General features: G+C 42.3%; 1 protein-coding gene across 1 annotated transcript in view; it reads right to left on the reverse strand.

The window, feature by feature from the left end:
* Positions 1-19,163, reverse strand: part of CSMD1 (CUB and Sushi multiple domains 1) — a 2,074,203-nt gene that overhangs the window by 163,668 nt on the left and 1,891,372 nt on the right. Inside the window, exon 42 of the mRNA XM_086379826.1 lies at positions 13,428-13,637. Coding sequence (XP_086235952.1) covers positions 13,428-13,637 — 210 coding nt within the window. The remainder of the gene's footprint in view (positions 1-13,427; positions 13,638-19,163) is intronic.

The following is a 19,163-nucleotide window of genomic DNA, read 5'->3' on the forward strand; positions in this document are numbered from 1 at the left end:
TGTGGGAGAGGGAGAGGGTGGGGAGATTTGGGAGAATGGCATTGAAACATGTATAATATCATGTATGAAACAAGTTGCCAGTCCAGGTTCGATGCACGATCCTGGATGCTCGGGGCTGGTGCACTGGGACGACCCAGAGGGAGGGTATGGGGAGGGAGGAGGGAGGAGGGTTCAGGATGGGGAACACAGGTATACCTGTGGCGGATTCATTTCGATATTTGGCAAAACAAATACAATATTGTAAAGTTTAAAAATAAAATAAAATTAAAAAAAAAGAGATAAAAGGAGAAGAAACATGAGCATTAAAGGGGAAAAAATGTAACAGTAACATAGAGTAATAGTAACATAGACATTATATGATTATTAGCGACCTTATGCCAATATATTTGAGAACTTAGATGAAATGGCTAATTTTCATAAAAGAGAGTTAAAAACAATGTAAATTGAAATAGAATAGAAATATAAAACCCAAATAAAGTAATAGCCATTAAAGACTTGAATTGAAATTCACTACCTCCCCGTTCCCTCACAGATGCCAGGCTTAGATACAGGTGACTGTTTGCTGCTGCTAAGTCACTTCAGTCATGTCTGACTCTGTGCAGCCCCATAGATGGCAGCCTGCCAGGCTCCCCCATCCCTGGGATTCTCCAGGCAAGAACACTGGAGTGGGTTGCCATTTCCTTCTCCAATGCAACAAAGGGAAAAGTGAAAGTGAATTCGCTCAGTCGTGTCTGACTCTTAGCGACCCCATGGACTGCAGCCCACTAGGCTTCTCCATCCATGAGATTTTCCTGGCAAGAGTACTGGAGTGGGGTGCCATTGCCTTCTCTGACAGGTGACTGTTAGCAAACCTTTAAGAAACAGTAATAGAAGAAGAGGGGGAAACTAGTCAAGTGATTTTATTAATCTGGTTTAATGTAATAGCTAAACTAGACAAGGAATGTAGAGAAAAAGAAAATTATAAACCTGTTTCACTAATGAGCATAGATGGCCAAAAAAAAAAAAAACTATAGCAAATTGTAGGAATTTATGTTAAAATGCATCATAACTGAAGTATAGTTGGTTTTATACATAGAAAATCCTTGAAAACCTCCAGACTACTAGAACAAATAAGAAGATAAGATATCAAATTATAAACAGGAAGCATTTAGGCATAATAGCGTAAAGCAATTTGAAAACTGTAACTCAAAAATTTAATTAAAACTTATGACTAAATTAAAAAAAAAATCACCATTTTCAGACAAGTTCTGTTTCAACTGAAGGCCATCAAGTCCTTCATACATTTCACATATTTTTCAGACACTTCCATATTTGACAACTCCCAAAGACTTTTTGGGTTTGAGTGAACTCCGGGAGTTGGTGATGGACAGGGAGGCCTGGCATGCTGCAATTCATGGGGTTTCAGAGTCGGACATGACTGAGTGACTGAACTGAACTGAACTGAAAGATTTTTTGTGAGGTGTTATTCAGTATTTCTAAAAGATTTGTTGTGTGATATATAATTGAAAAGTTGAAGTAGAGAGAGAATCATCAACCAACAGAAAAACAGGTTTCCGAGTACAGACAAGAGTCTTGAGGTAGTTCTGCAAAATAGCAGAGGCCTTGGAATGTGTTGCAAGGGAGCCCTGGGACTGAGTTGGACCTGTGTCTCCCATCTGATGGACCCGGGTTGTGGACCAAACCACTTCCATTCTGGTAGGCTCTTTCCTTCATTTATGAAAGGGGAACAATTATGCCTATCTGATCTACAAGAATTAACAACGATGACAAATGCAGTGAACATGGTTGGTATGCATTAACTGAGTAAGGCTAAGTCTTAACTATAAGAAATGTCTGGTTTGTATGATAAAATATGTTTCATTGCTCAAGACATAGCACTCAAGCCTCTTCTCTGATAGAGGTAGACTCAGGAGGGAGAAGCCAGTTCTAATACCAGGAATTAGTGTGAAATACTAAGACAGAGCCTTGTTACAGGGAGGAGAGACTGCAGTTAGCATCAAGGTCCACAATGAATATGACCTCGAAACCCCTTTCACGTCCTCAGCTTCCTCTCAATGAGAAGACTGATCTGGTCCAGAAGTGACTAGACTCGTGCTGCAGTCCATGGAATTTCTCAAGTGCACAGGCACACAAGATCACCAGCTTCCAGAGGGGGCTGTTGTCATGACTAGGATGACATATCATTGACCTCTATAATGAGGGCACATTCCTAGCTCTCATTTTTAAGACAGATTGGCCACCTAAATGTTCTCTATTGCTCATGTGAATTGCTTGATCGCCAAACCTACTGGTGATGTCCACCTACATCACTGTGAAGGCTGCAGCCAACCCCATACCTTTCAGGCTTCCCACAGGCTCCCCTGGAGGACAGGTCACCAAACTGCTTGCTCACAGTGGCAACTCCAATTGTGTCTCATGCTTCCACCAACCAAGCACTGAGGGCCCAGCCGTCATTTTACACAACAGCTTTTACATTGTGAAGAAATGTTTGTTCTGACCCAAAGAAATCTCTGGCTTCGCACAGCCACTGACATACCTGTCCAGGTGAGCCTTTGGTCCAGAGGAACTGCTCCGCTAAGGGACAAAGTGGCTGAGATTACTACTTTACTTTCAGCAAAGCCATAAAAGGAAAAGCAGATCCACATGACCTTCAGGGAGGAAATGGGACACCTTTTAAGATTTTGACCCTGGTCTCTAAGAGTTTAGTCCATGAACCACTTTTCCATCTTGAAAAAGGGTACCCTGCAGAAGATGAGGATTGATGCAGTAGTGTACTGCCCACTGCTTTAAGCATTTTTAGGTGAAATAGCCTTCTTTATAAACAGCCTCATGTTGAGAGCTTGGTTCAGACATGTGGATGGTGGAAAAAGGACAGAGGAAGCTCACTGTCCTTGCTCCCCAACAGCTCAGAAGAGCATGCTCACAGAAGAGCAGCAGCTTTAAAGGCACATCAATTTCATGTTTAAATCACAGCCATGTCTATAAGGAATCACAGTGAGCACGCTCATACAGTCAGTGTGAATGAATTCTTCAGTTGTTCACGGCACATAAAGGCAGTTTAATTGCTTTTCCTCCTAAAGGGGAAAAACTGGTAGCCACAAACTATAGCTTATTTTCTCACAGATTCATTTCACTAAAATGGCAATGGTTTTGTGATTGTAGGCATGAATAAGCAGATTTAACACATCCTATTAAAGTGATTTTTTTTAAAGGTGTTGAGCACATATAGCAAAAGGAAAAAAGACGTTTTTACCACTTATGGCTAAAGAACTTAAAATTATCTTTAAGCTTTTGGGCATCTAATAATTATGCTTTATAATGAAAGAGACATAAAGAAAGAGAGAGAAAGAAAGATGGAGGAGGAGAAAAGAAAGGAGGGAAGACAAGTATTCAACTTCAAATGTCAAGTCTCAAAAAAGAAAAGGAAAAGAAAGTCCTAAGAATCTTAATGGGTATCCCAGGTGACTCAGTGGTAAAGAATCCGCCTGCCAATGCAGGAAACACGGGTTCAATCCTTGGTCCAGGAGGATCCCCTGGAGAAGGAAATGGCAACTCACTCTAGTATTCTTGCCTGGAAAATCCCACGGTCAGAGGAGCCTGGCAGGCTACAGTCCATAGGGATGCAGAGTTGGCCAAAACTTAGGGACAGAACAATGACAACAAAAGTCTTAATATGGCAACATTTTGCAAATACCATGAAAAACAATGTCAGTACCAATAAGCTCATACCTATACTACAAGAAGAAGACAACACTCAGAATTTCTCTTTTTCAGGAGAATCCTTTGTTTGGATCTGAGAAAATAATCATTGTTCACGTCTGTCAGTCTTAAGTGGTATTTGCATCAAGTGTTTAAATTATAGGCACTGGATGTGGCAGCAGGCGGAAGCATGTAGTCATCTTTCTAATACCTATTATATTTTCTGACTGATACCTAATCAGTTGATACATATCTTCATCCTATCAGCCATCTCCCAGTTTTTGACTTAGAAGTAGGGTACCTGAACTCAATTTTATTTAACACAATTCATCTTTCACTTCTCAAGTTCTGTATAAGTCATTTAACTTCAAGACAGCTACATGTACTACTGGTAACATTTTTGACCTTTATATGGTCATAAATAAATGAGAAGGCTTAGTAATAAGGGGTATACACAGACACCACTGAGAATGACAAGAATTATCTGCATGATTTATGCATCTTCTTATGAGTTATTAATCATAAGCTTAACTTATAAATCTCAAGTGCAACCTAGGAGTTTCGCTGTGACACACACATCAGAGTTGTGTCATTTGGCCAGCTTATAAATTTTATAAAATGACAAACTATCTAATTAAGTGTCACCCCTGTCGGCTAAGATACTCCACAAGAAATCCGAACACCTCATATTCATGTTCTCATTCTTTTTTACTTAATTTATTTTTATGTCTTTCAACTATATCAATTAATTGCCTACATTAAAAATACATTGCTTAGAATTTTTTTTTTTAAATGTGGATACTGAAATTTAGAGTCAGGTGTCAAGTAAATAAAACATTCGCTCAACGAACTAGGTGTTTAGCCTGGACGAGAACTCACAGATTCTGATGCCTACAGGCCAAGGAGACACAAATTCAAAGCTGGCGGGCTGCTAAAGCAGACTTTTGAAGTCGCTGCCTTGGCACCTTAGAAGGGCCATCACTCTGACACTTCAGGGGACAGCCCCTGCTGATACCGGCAAACCACCCTGATTCTGACGTCACAACAGGAAAACGGGTCTTTTACCAATTATGTAAAATCTAATGCTAATATTGACAACTTAAAAATATTCATATTTTCCTAATGAAACTCAGTAGTTTTATGATTTCTGGTCTAGATTATTCCTATACAGAATTTTTTTTTAATTTTTTATTTTGTATTGAGGTATAGCTAATTAACAAACAATTTGTGATAGTTTCAGGTGGACAGCAAACTGTCTCAGACACACATATGCGTGCATCCACTCTCCCCCAAACTTCCCTCTCATACAGACTGGCACATAACATTGAACAGAATTCCCTGTGCTATATAGTAAGACTTTGTTGGTTATCTATTTTCAGATATAACAATGTATACCTGTCCACCCCCTCCTTCTTAACTATCCCTTCCTCCCAGCAACCATAAGCTGGTTCTTGAAGTCCCTACACAGACTTTTTGTGGTATCATGTTCTTCTTTCCTTCTTTCCTCTCTCGCTTTCTTTCTTTCAGTACTCTTTTTGGAGCGAACTAATTGATAGCTTTTGGAGCTATATAGACACAGCCTTAGTAACCCTATCTGAAAAATATCAATAGAAAAAAAAAATTTGTTTGAACAATGGAGGTTTAAAGTTACATAAGATAAAATCTGAGGAGCGCATGGAAACCCACTCTGCTATTCTTGCCTGGAGAATCCCATAGATAGAGGAGCCTGGCAGACCCCAGTCCATAGAGTCACAAAGAGTCAGACAGGACTGAAGCGACTTCAGTATCAGTTCAGTTGCTCAGTCATGTCCAACTATTTGAGACCCATGGACTGCAGCATGCCAGGCTTCCTTGTCCATCACCAACTCCCAGAGCTTGCTCAAACTCATGTCCAACAAGTTGGTGATGCTATCCAACCATCTCTCCTCTGTTGTCCCCTTTTCCTCCTGCCCTCAATCCTTTCCAGCATCAGGGTCTTTTCCAAGGAGTCAGCTCTTTGGATCAGGTGGCCAAAGTATTGAAGCTTCAGTTTCAGCATCAGTCCTTCCAATGAATATTCAGGACTGGTTTCCTTTAGGATTGATTGGTTTGATCTCCTTGCTCTCCAAGGGATTCTCAAGAGTTCTCACCAACACCACAGTTCAAAAGCATCAATTCTTTGGCACTCAGCTTTCTTTACTCTCACATCCATACATGACCACTGGAAAAACCATAGCTCTGACTAGACGGACCTTTGTAGGCAAAGTAATGTCTCTGCTTTTTAATGTTCTCTCTTGGTTGGTCCTAACTTTTCTTCCAAGGAGTAAGAGTCTTTTAATTGCATGGCTGAAGTCGCAATCTGCAGTGATTTTGAAGCCCCCCAAAGTAAAGTTTGTCACTGTTGCCATTGTTTCTTCATCTATTTGCCATGAAGTGATGGGACCGGATGCCATGATCTTAGTTTTTTGAATGTTGAGTTTTAAGCCAGCTTTTTCACTCTCCTCTTTCACTTTCATCAAGAGGCTCTTTGGTTCCTCTTCACTTTCTGCCATATGGGTGGTGTCATCTGCATATCTGAAGTTATTGATATTTCTCCCAGCAATCTTGATTCCAGCTTGCACTTCACTCAGTCCAGCATTTTGCATGATGTATTCTGCATATAATTTAAATAAGCAGGGTGACAATATACAGCTTTGATGTACTCCTTTCCCAATATGGAACCAGTTCTTTGTTCCATGTCTGGTTCTAACTATTGCTTCTTGACCTGCATACAGATTTCTCAGGAGGCAGGTAAGGTGGTCTGTTATTCCCATCTCTTTAAGAATTTTTCACAGTTTGTTTTAATCCACATAGTCAAAGGCTTTGGCGTAGTCAATAAAGCAGGAGTAGATGTTTTTCTGGAACTCTCTAGTTTTTTCTATGAAGCAACTTAGCACATACGTAGGATAAAATCTAATTTCAAAAGTACACAGCAAACAATAATAGCATGGGAATCTGTATTTGAGTCTTGCAAAGTCAATAAAAAAAGAAAAGTTAAAAATTTAAATACAGTATTAAGAAGCTGTCCCCTAGCCCCATTTTCTCATATGCATGTAGACCTGGTGTCAGAGGTACAACAGCCATCCTCGGACCACAAGGCAACAAGGAGAAAAAGGCTACAAGCATCACATACTGGTTGGCCTTGATGTACTCAGTGCTGGCAGAAGTCACCTGGGACTTCTCGGGGTGATTGACAGTTATGACCATGAGACTCTGCCCAGGCTTTGTTCAGACTCTGTTCTTGACCTCCCTTTTCTTACAGCGTTAATTTTAGAAAACTTGTCACTATACATTTTTCCTCTGTCCCTTGGAGATGCATATAAGTCTTTTTAAGAGCCTCTTGTCAGTTTCACAGTGTAGGTATGTGTTTCTCATGGGCCTGGGGACTGATCCTCTGAAGTGACCATCAGGGAGCCCTCAGAGGACAGTAATCGAGCTCTAGTGGCTCCAGGCTGTGCACTCTGTCTGGGAGCCAAGAGATGGTTTACAGGCTTTGGGCTAACTCGGAAGGGCTATGACCCCCATTCCAGCTCCTAGAAAGTCTCCAGCCTTTAGCCTGTATTCATTTTAAAACCTAAATTTGGAATAAACACCTTAAGGAACATTTATGTTTATTATATAAACACCCTTTGGAAGGATAGATTCTTATCCTGCATGAAGCCAGATGCAAGTGTGGATAAATTCAGTCTCCAGTCTCAACACCTCTGCAAACCTGTGCCTCTCCTCAGGGACCCAGCCCCAAACTGTCCTTTCTCCTAGAAGCTCCAACGCAGCAGCCATAGATCAGGATGCCAGCACCCTCACTCCAGTTTGCTTGGCCAGGCCTGAGTGGTCCAGAGATGGGCGGCACTACAACCTGTTAAGATCTGTGATTCAGAAAGATGACAGCAACGCTAGCACAATTTCAGATTTGAGTGTTGTTTCTTTTATTTTCTTGATGATCACCTAATCATGTGAAAGCTGGATCTGTAAATTTACAAATGCGATTTTGTTTTATTTAATCTTTTAAAGTCTTGTTTGGTTATGCCGTGCAGCATGCTGCATCATAGTTCACCGACCAGGGATGGACCCTGTGCCCCTTGCAGTGGAATCGCTGACTGTTAACCCCTGGACTGCCAGGGGAGGCCCACAGACTGGATTTTAAGTCACCACAGCTAGCTTTGATGGATGGAAGATAAGAGGAAGAAACCCAGAGAAGAACACTGCTGACACTGTGATCCCCACAATGGCTTTTTTTTTTTAATTTAAAGAAAGATGAACCTACATGTAAACAAATGAAAGGGAGAAGAATTTGCTGCCCCAAAATATTCCTCTTTGGTGTGAGGATTATCGCGAGTTCGTTATCCTTAAGGAGGTGCAGACATGGGGGTATCTTTGGAAACAGAGTAGAAGCTAGTCATTTATAGGAGACATTTACATCTATGAGGGAAATCTCCCTTGGTAAGTAAGGGTGTCCTTTCTCTGCTCCAGGAAGAGAAAGGTGGCTAAATCTCCAGAAACTTATCAGTGGAGAAGAAAAGAACAAGCTCAATCTGCCTGACAACCACGCCGTGCTTCCCTGCTCACCTCTCATGTTTTTACAGGGGGGTGATCTCAGAAAAGAATCCAGAAAAATAGGGGAAATGTGTTTCTTCCCCTCCACAAACATCGGTGGGAAGGGCAAAATCTGAGTTCAGCACATGAATTTTCCCCACTTTCTAGGAGCATATGGCTTTGCATCTTCTCTGCTGCTACCTCTTTGAGTTCACTTTCTTCTCTGGTTTCTCAGTGTCTTGTCTGGGGTGTTTTGCACATTTCACATGTTCCTTTTTGACTCTGTTTCTGAGGTGGCACTAGTGGTAAAGAACACACCTATTAGTGAAGGAGACATAAGAGACATGGGTTCAGTCTCTGGGTTGGAAAGATCCCCTGCAGGAGGACATGGCAATCAACTCCAGTATTCTTGCCTGGAGAATCCTGTGGACAGAGGAGCCTGGCGGGCTATAGTCCAGAGGGTCACAAAGAATCAGACACGACTGAAGTGACTTAGCACCAGCACATTGACTCAAGTAGAGTCACATGTACAGGAGCCATTTAGTTCTCAGTAAACCTGTGTTAACTGCAAGGCCCAGGTCAGATGGCACCCCCAGGACTTCTCTAACTGAGACTGAGTGGGGCCCTATGGGCTCCCAGACATTGAAGCGCTTTTGTCCCCCATTTCTTCAGCTTCCATGGTGTCCCTGAGTTCCAAAGGGCAGACTGAAACAGTTGCTAATCAAAGGAGGAACAGCCATGAAGCCACCTCCTGAGGCAAGATTATAGGGACCAGAGAAACTCATGGAGATTCAGTTTAGTTCAGTCCAACACTTTGCGACCCCACGGACTGCAGCACCAAGGCTTCCCTGTTCATCACCAACTCCTAGAGGTTGCTCAGACTCATGTACATCTAGTTGGTGATGCCATCCAACAATTTCATCCTCTGTCATCTCCTTCTCCTCCTGCCTTCAATCTTTCCTAGCATCAGAGTCTTTTCCAGTGAGTCAGTTCTTCACATCAGGTGGCTAAAGTATTGGAGTTTCAGCTTCAGCATCAGTCCTTCCAATGAATATTCAGGACTGATTTCCTTTAAGACTGACTGGTATGATCTCCTTGCAGTCCGAGGAACTCTCAAGAGTCTTCTCAAACACCATAGTTCGAAAGCATCGGTTCTTTGGCACTCAGCTTTCTTTAGAGTCCAAATCCACATCCGTACACGACTACTGGAAAAACCATAGCTTTGAGTAGATGGACCTTCGTTGGCAAAGTAATGTATCTGCCTTTAATACGCTGTCTAGGATAATCATAGCTTTTCTTCCAAGGAGAAAGCTCTTTTCATTCCTTGGCTGCAGTCATCATCTGCAGTGATTTTGGAGCCCAAGAAAATAAAGTCGGTCACAGTTTCCATTGTTTTCCCATTATTTGCCATGAAGTGATGGAACCAGATGCCATGATCTTAGTTTTGTGAATGTTGAGTTTTAAGTCAGCTTTTTCACTCTTCTCTTTCACTTTCATCCAGAGGCTCTTTAGTTCCTCTTCACTTTCTGCCATAAGGGAGATTAGACCCACCTGAGACCCTGCACATACCCTCATCTTACCAGCAACCCTGCCCTTGGAGTCCACCAAACCCAGTGTGTTGTGACAATTTTGAAACTTTGCAGTAGAAAGAAGAATGTAAGGCTATTACTGCCTTGATCCTTATCACCTACTCCCAACCCGAAGTCCTGACTATATAACTTCTCCCTATTCCCCAGGGAGGTGAGGGCACAGTTATTGAGGTTCTAGCCTACAGTGTTTCCTTTTTGCCTGACAAGGAAATAAAGCCACTCTTTTTTTCTCCTCTGTAACTCTGTCTCCGAATTTCTGTTCAGTGTCAGTGCATAGAGATCCCTCATCTGCTAGACAGGAGATGGTGTTGACTCCATCAGGCCTTTGCAATCCTTGTGGGAGATTCTGAGAGAGCTATATCTGTGTTTGTGCAGTACAACATGGGGTGTATTTGAGAACCAGCAGATGCAGGGGAAAGCTCTAAAAGCGGGGCACAGGGTCTTCTTTTGAGAAGGAAATTATTTTGACAAATAGAATGTACATATGCAGAGAAGTCTCCACTCTTGTGCCAAGAGGATGCTCCCTAAACTCTTCTCAGAGAAAAGGAGTGGGGTTAATCATCACAGTACTGATGCCATGTATAAAACAGATCACTGATGAGAACCTCCTGCACAGCACAGGGAACCCTGTTCAGTGCTCTGTGGTGACCTGAACGGGAGGGAAATCCAAAACAGAGGGGTTTATGTATACATGTAGCTGTTGCACTTTGCTATACAGAAGAAATTAACATTGTAAAACAACTATACTCCTATAAATGTTTTGAAAGATAAATCAACACAACAAACTTCACTCAACGACCCTCATGAACCACAGATTTCCTGGTCTTCTTCCCATTGCTTCCTCTCTTGGAATCCTGAACCCCTTTCCCCCTTATTTTAGCTTCAGAAGCTACCTAAACCCCCAAGTTCTAGCCACTCCTGTGAGTGACTCTTGTCTGGGTTCTCGCAGGCATCTGTGAGCCCGTGAAAAGTGTGTACTCATAAACTTGTGCTAGTTCTTCTCCTGCTGAGCTGTCACGGGCGGGTCTCATCACCCACTGGAGAACCTCAGATGACACAAAAACCTGCAGACTTGGATGACTGTGTAAGTACAGGGGTGTTGACGGTATATGTGGGTGGGCAGGAGAAACGAGAAGAGGAGGAGACTCTGGAAGAACTGGAGATGATTCCTCCACAGTGCTTCTGAGAAAGTGGGAGCTGAAGGGGTCATTAAAATTAAACATAAGCAGGGGTGTGTGTGTGAGAAAGAGAGGAACTTGAGTGTATTAAGGAGAAAGAGAAACAGCCACTGGAAAAGCAATGAAGGGAAGATAATTCCCACTTGGAGAAAAGTGAAAGTGTTAGTTACTCAGTCATATCTGACTCTTTGGGATCCCACAGACTGTAGCTGCCAGGCTTCTCTGTCCATGGGATTCTCCAGGCAAGATTACTGAAGTGGGTTGCCATGCCCTCCTCCAGGGGATCTTCCTGAGCCAGGGATCGAGGCCCTGTCTCCTGCATTTCAGGCAAATTATTCACCATCTAAGCCATTAAAGTGAAAAGTGAACTGAAAGTGAAGTTGCTCAGTCGTGTCCAACTCTTTGCGACCCCATGGACTGTAGCCTATCAGGCTCCTCCGTCCATGGGATTTTCCAGGCAAGAGTGCTGGAGTGGATTGCCATTTCCCAATTCCTACCTTAAATGCCCTGGAAAGAGTAGAAAGAAACATTCTAGAGTCTAGTGCATTGGAGGGGTTGCCTGCAAGAAAGGGATCATTCTCTTGTCTCCAAAAGGGGGAAGAGCAGGGGTGTAGGCAGACCTCTGTGCTGGCCTGGGAAACTGTCTCTCCACTGTTCTCTGTGTACCTGGGCACACACACCAGCCTTCCAGCGGGACTTGACACCCTTGCTGAGGCACAGCGGGGTCCAGGTGAGAAGGAATGACAGACACAGGTGGACACAGAGAAATCCAGGCAAGGTCTCCTGTCTCATTCCTTAGGCTGTATCACCCTGTCTTTTTTTCCCCCTACCTGGATTCCTATTTTGAAACACTCAAATTCTGGAAATGTAAATTTATACTTTAAGTAACCACTGAAGTAACAAGGTCTGAAAGTTCAACGCAAAATGCCATCCTCTTTTAGTAATGAAATATTAAACATTTTCGAGGGCAGTCTATAAAATTAAAAAAAAACAAGTGATATCACCATGTTAAAAAAAGACTCCACTTTTGACATTTTTTTTTTACTTCATTTGAATTAACAACGTTGAAGAAAAGGCCAGCTAAATTATTGTGTATGAAATGAAAACTTTGAACTTTTTCACATGTCAGAAAGCTTTGATGATGGTAGATTCTAACTTTTTTAGAGATCTTACATTTTGATGGTTTAAAAACACATAAAATTCATTCCCTCTCTATCTTTCTCCTTCCCCCACCGCCCCCACCCCCGCTCTGGCATAACTTGAACATGGCTTGAATAGTATACAAGGTCATTACTTTGACCTGAGAGAAAGCTTAAATGCATGAAAGACAGGGTCAGACCCCCTTCCCTTGTGGACATGAGGCAGGAGATAGATGGACTCCAGCTTAGATCTTACAGTCAGCCTCCTTTTTACATTTCCAGATGGAATAACAACAGGAGCAGGGCAAATGCTGGACTTTGCTCCAGTGAACACTTAAGACAACAGTCATAGTGGAGACAGAGGGGAGCTGAGCCCTGCCCAAATGGGAGATGGAGAGACCACACGTCCCTCCTTCTAGAGATCAAGGAGACCTTCCTGACTACATAGGTGCTGAAAAGGCCCCCCAGTGGTCAAAAGAAAGGGGGCCCCACCCCACAGCAGGTGATGCCAACCTACCCACAGGCCTCTGCACTGGAACCCATCGTGGCTAAGAGATGCACACGCACACAGGGATGGACCCTGAGATGCTCCAGACACAGACTCAGAGCCAGGTGATTGGCCAGAGGAAGCCAGAAGAAAGGCTTGTGTAAGTGATTCAGACCACCCGAGGGCGTGACTCCCTCTCTGAGCACACCCGGTGTCTAGCCACACATACTCCTTTTCCTCCTAGTACCCTTTACAGGTTTCACTACTGTCTGTCTCTTTGCGGACATTTATTTTGACAAAACCAACAAACCAGGGCTTTGCTGCTGTCCTTGGTAGTCGAGTGGCCAGGATTCAGCACTCTCACTGCTGTGGCCTGACCTCAGTCTCTGGCTGGGAACTGAAATCCTGCTGTGAGCTACTGCAGGTGGAGGCCCCCCAAGATCAAAGACACTCCTTGTACTCTAGTCCTGAAGGGGTAACACCTGCATGGAGCCAAGAGGACACAGTGACAGGTGACAAGGCTATGTGACAATGGGGATAAGAGGGTCCCAGTGGTGATGTGGCCACTGGAGGAAGACAGAAGGGACCCCGGTGAAGCAGCGCCTGACCTGCTCCTGGCATCTGGTCCTGACCTGTGTGAAGCCTGGCAAAGACTCCATTCCCACCAGAAAGCCATGCTCCACTCTGGACTCTCCAGTTGTGCAAGACTTTAACCAGCTCGGATGTTCATGCTTCCACAGAATTTAAGTGTCAGATGCATCCCCAGGTGTGGTAGGAGTCTTACCTTGGTAAGTGAGTTTAAACCCCGGCCGGTTCTGCGAGTGGTCGCTGTAGAAATGGATGAGCGTCTCATGAGTGGTGCTCAGCAGGGCGCTGGGCAGGTCGGGGCCGCTGAACTGCCCGATCATCGGGCTGGTGTGATAAGGGCCGTTTTGAATTTCAAGGTAATCATGATTAGCTTCGGTAGAAAAATTCAGAAATTGAATATGTGCACCTATGAAAAAAATAGGCAACACTGGTGAATACTGGTATCAAAATTTTTTATAATGCTTATCAACAGAGATTAAAACCACATCAGTTTCTTCCAACAATCTCTCTCTAGGAGGTAGAGTGGAGGAACATGAACATTGTGAATTACAACAAGCCTTGGTTTGGTTTCTCCTCTGCTGCCCGCCAGCTGTGTGACCTTTGTTCATGTAGTGAATGCTCCTAAGTCAATTTTTTTGTGAAATATGGACATTACTGGCACTGCATCACAGAGGCATGCAGGTGTAATTCTCAGAATGGCAACTTATATCCACACACAATGGCAGGGATTCTTGTCCAGCTGCTATTATAATCCTTACAATCAGAAACATAAGTTTGCAATTGTCAGTTAATTTTCAGCTTTATCAAGGAAGAAGCCAATATAGACCTAACAAAATGCAACACACTTCAGAAGTGGCTTTTAAGAGGATGCTCATACCATCTCACCAGAAATCTCTTAGTTTGAAAACTGATGTTTTGACTGTGTAGTGCCTGCAATGCAAATTACTGGTGTTTGCAAGAAACCTGCTCTGGTAAACACCACGCTGATTCTCACAACTGAATCTATTTTAACAAGAGGCCAAGGCTGTCCAAAGGACCCACGTTGCTGGCATAATATTGATCAGTGTGCCAGATAAGCTACTATTGATAATTTAGAAGAGAATCAAAATAACTTAGAGTTATTTGCTGTGGTATTGTGGCATGGTTGAAAATTTGACTATTGTTCCTAAAATACTTCTTAATTCACTTGAAGGTTTATTCAGAATGCCAAAGATAGTAGTTTTTGCATAAATCAAGGCAATTAAGTTGGGTTTATAAAGCCTAAACTAAGAAAACCAACAGCTATTGTGGATCACTCTCTCAGCATGTGAGGAAAGCTTTATTTTGTGTTATTCTTCTATATATATATAAAGCTCTTTTTATCCATCTATCCATATATATAAAGATCTTTTCATCTATCTATCTATCTATATATATATTACTTTTCATCTAAGATATCTGACACATTTCCTAGGTTTTAGGAAATTAAAGATATTGTTATATTAAAGATCATGTTTGCAAGGGTTACCTTACTTAAGCATAAATGCCGAGAAAATGTAAAGCCATCATATCTACTTAGTATTGATGGAAAACATACGTAACATAGGTAACAAAAGTCTGAAATCAGTAAAAAAAAAAAAAGAAAAGAAAAGAATAAAAGCTCATGCAAAGAGTAATAGGGAAGAACAACCTAAAGCTACTCAATAAATTTTAAAATTCTCCAAGAAACACAATTTTATCAATTATGGAGAAAACTTTGTTAGGAGGAAGAAAAGCGTGAATAATGGCCTTTCTGGTTGGACACAGTGTAAGTCCATTATCACATCGGGATTCAGTTTACCAAGGTGACCATTGGTAAACAGGTGACCTGTTATTACCATTATTTCACAGGTGAGCAAAATAAGGCACAGGAAGGCTGGGTGTGATGTCCCAGGTAACACAGCGAGATGCAGAGTTAGACTGACACCAACTCTGATGGACAGAGAACTCGTGTTCTCTGGTTTAGCATGGAAACATGCTAGACACAAGCTAAGCATCTCATGATGTTACAAATATTACAAATTTTTGGAGAAAGTTATTTTGTATTAAAATTATCACCCTAGTTTGATAGAGAAAATTGGAAGGAATTTCAGAATATTTCAGGAAGAGACTCAAAAAGTAAAAAGCAGAAGAAAGACTTTCAGTGAAAGGTCTTTAACAAGACTACAAAACCTTGGTTGTTTTTAGAATGAGCAACTCAGTTTCTTCCACACCGTCCAAGTGTACATACAGCGACACATGAGCAGGGAGTGAAGGAACAGGCCGGCCTGGGGCTGGCCTGGCTGTTCTAACGCCAGGCGCCACAGATGACCCACAGGCAACAAAGCCATACATTCAAAACATTCCTGTAAATATGTAAAAGTGTCAAGCATGTCTCTGTTGGAGAGACCTCCATAAGCTAAATCATTTTCTTTATACATCTCAGTAAATACGTTTAGTTGAAAGAAATTTGGAAGCAAGGAAAGAAGAAAGACAGAGAGAGGGATTGAAAGAGACAGAGAGAGAGAGGGAGAGGGAGAAAGTAAAGAAGGAGGAAGGCAGGCGAGAAGGAGAGAAGGCAGGACCGATGACTCCTAGCCCCTCCTCCTCAGCTGTCACCTCTCTGCCACCTGCTGTGAGAGCTGAGCCACTTGGCCAGTCTGTAAGTCGCAGGTCAGTTAGCATCTGATCTACTTCCTTACCTACTGTTGAGCTAAAAACAGTTTGCTTTTATAGCCTGGCCCAACATCTGACAATAAAGAGGGTTGTTTTTTCTTTTTTTTGACTAATTAATAAACTATAGTAATGGATTTAAAAATATATATATTTTTGGTGGCTGCATCAAGGCCTAGAACCTGTATGGTCCACAGAGTTTCATAAACACCCATCACATTCTTCACGGGAGGAAGAACACAGAAGCCGACATAAGAACAATCAAAAACGAATGACGAATTATTGAAATTTCTATTTTTCATCCAAAAACTATGAGATAGGATGTGAAACGAGGGCAAGATTAGAACACTTAAAATATTTATTTCCTTTTTGGGTATAAAATCAAATGGCAGGGAAACGGCTTAAAACGGGCTCATTTCAGATGTGCATATGCAGATGTCAGATGAATTCATTCAGAGATACATTTGAAATTCACAGAACGTCCTGGTTGAGAAAGAAATGAGAGATAGCAAGCAGATCAAGGGGCACAAAAACCCTAAAAGATGGCCAATATCTCCAAAGTAAAGGAAATAGTGAAAGTGGCCTTTCCCTGATTTGGAATTAATCTTGAAATGGAAATGGGATTATGAAAATTATAATTTTATGAAAACTTAGCATATTAAGCAGGATAAAGTATCCAGCCCCATATCAAACCACCTAATATGTATCAGGAAAGAGAACTGAGCCCAGCTCTAATCTGGTTTAGAATGAAATTTTTAGCTATCTAATTTTCAGCGAATTGTGTCCAGTTTGACATCATGAAGCCAAAATGAAGGGATTAAAATAAGCGTAACCTAGTTATCCTTCTATTATCTCACAGAATACCAAAAGTGTGTTATTGCAACAAGAAAACCCATCTGAATGCCCATCTAGGGTGAAATTTACACTGACTGTCATTACACATTGGAAATTAAGTGTCAGGAAAAGGCATCTGCTGAAAGGATTTTGAATCTGGACTTGACAAAACTTTGAATATGTAAGCTGACCATAGCTTCAGAGTTAAACTCTTGTCTCTTGGTTGACAGACCCTGTGGATAGTAAGTGCTCTATTGTACATCATCTGTGCATAATAAATATATAGCAAATGAGTGAATAGTTTCAGAATTCAGAGGGAGTATTCTAAAGAGTCTTTTATTTCCTCCCTATGCTTCTAGATGGCCGAAAGCCATGGCCAGTTTTGACCCCATGCTGTGTGATGTAAGTGCAAGGGTTTCAAATATAAAAAGTAAAGCAGAAAAAACAAATGATTTAATCTCTGTTAAATATGCTTTTAGAAACTTTCAAGAAAATAGACAGAAGTTCTGTTTGATTTGGAGAAGGCAATGGCAAGCCACTCCAGTACTCTTGCCTAGAAAATCCCATGGATGGAGGAGCCTAGTGGGCTGCAGTCCATGGGGTCGCTACGAGTCGGATGCGACTGAGTGACTTCACTTTCACTTTTCACTTTCACACAATGGAGAAGGCAATGGCAACCCACTCCAGCGTTCTTGCCTGGAGAATCCAGCCACACAAAAGAGCAACCCAAATTTGTGGAAAGGAAAGGAAAGGAAACAACATTAGAGCATTTGGCCTAGTAACAAAGAGCAGTGAACAGTTAGGTAATGCCTTCTCCGTGTCAGGCATTTGCTTCAGAACAGCTGTAGGAGAATAATATTTTGTGGTATTCCTTTTAAAGATAAGTGACAGCAGTTCCAAAGCATGTCCACAACTTGCAAATTCATACCAGCAGTCACTTACAGAACTAGGATTTCTACTCGTCTACGCTCAGAGCCCAAAGACATGAGAGACCACCATGTACCATGCCTGCCCCTCAGGTGAAGTCCTGTGACTGCATGCTTGTAACAGAGCAGGGCCCTATGGTCCTTTACCTCCTATGTCCTCAGCCTGCCTTTTGTCTGTGGAAAAACTTCAGCCAATGAATAAGTTTAATCAGAGAACTGAGAAAATGTAGTAACAAAGGAAAACAGGCAAAAGAGGCCAAATAATAATAATGATACTACTAATAATAATGTGTTCTCACTAAGCGTAGTCAAGAACTTTTGGTTCTGTCTCATGGGCTATAAATAATAATCTGAGCCATGTCCTGTGAGCTGTCTTATAGATACTGAAACCTCTGCACCAGGTGGATAAGTTAACTACATGATGACCAGGCTGTAGTCATGACACAAGCTGCCACAATTCTGAGAACTGTCCTCAAGGAAATGGGATCAAACCAACACTGAAACTGAAGATTGAAACTGTGCTTAAAATAATCAAGATGCTGCTGGTCAGACCACCGATGACCAACTTGAAGATGACCGTCAGAGCTGACTGTGCTGTTTCTCCATGTAGCTCCCTCCCTCAGCCTATGACAGCTCTTGTCCACTGACCATCATTGGCTGGGAGGGGAGTCCGCCTTTGGACAGATGTCCACCCTCCTCATTGGATGCTGGCATGAAAATCAAGCAAACTTTCCTTCCCACCAACCTGGCCTCTTTACTGACTTTAGAGTGGGGAGCAGCTGGAACCCCGCTTTTGGTAAACATGCTCTCACTGAGGCTGGATGCAGAGAGCAGTTGTCAGGGGGTGAGTAATTAGCAAGTGGAGACATAGGTGGGCTTTCACGTGATACCAGAGCGACGGGTCATTTTGCATATATAATTAAGCTATTGTTCCATGGGTGTGGGAGAGAAGTAGGATTAATCAGAAGAATTATGTGACTGAGCTGGCTCCTGCTGAACAAGTGTGTCGGATGTCTAACAGGCAGTCCCATGTATATTTGCTTGTGTGAAAAGATCAAAAACACTGCAACAAACCTTCCTCTGATGAAAAACATCTAACCTGCTTTTTCTCAAGAAAAAGCACTGCTGTCTCATATTCTGGATAACTGTGTCTTTCAGGATGGCTGGGGGAATTGGAGACAGCTGTACTGTAATTATTAGCAAAACAGTCATTAATACCTAGGCAACCCAAACCCAAACTGACAATCAAGGAACCAGGAATGCACATGCCTCTTTCCTGTTTTAAAATTTCATGTTTAGGAGTATATTTATAGATTACACAACTTGTCAGAAAAACCCAGTGTGGTACTATATGTTCAGTTCAGTCACTAGTGTCTGACTCTTTGTGGCCCCATGAACCACAGCACGCCAGGCCTCCCTGTCCATCACCAACTCCTGGAGTCCACCCAAACCCATGTCCATCGAGTCGATGATGCCATCCAACCATCCCATCCTCTGTCATC

This window comes from Bos grunniens, chromosome 27 (assembly GCF_055505025.1).
Source record: "Bos grunniens cultivar Pamir isolate PY7600 chromosome 27, Bosgru_T2T1.0, whole genome shotgun sequence".
Classification (NCBI taxonomy): Eukaryota; Metazoa; Chordata; class Mammalia; order Artiodactyla; family Bovidae; genus Bos; species Bos grunniens.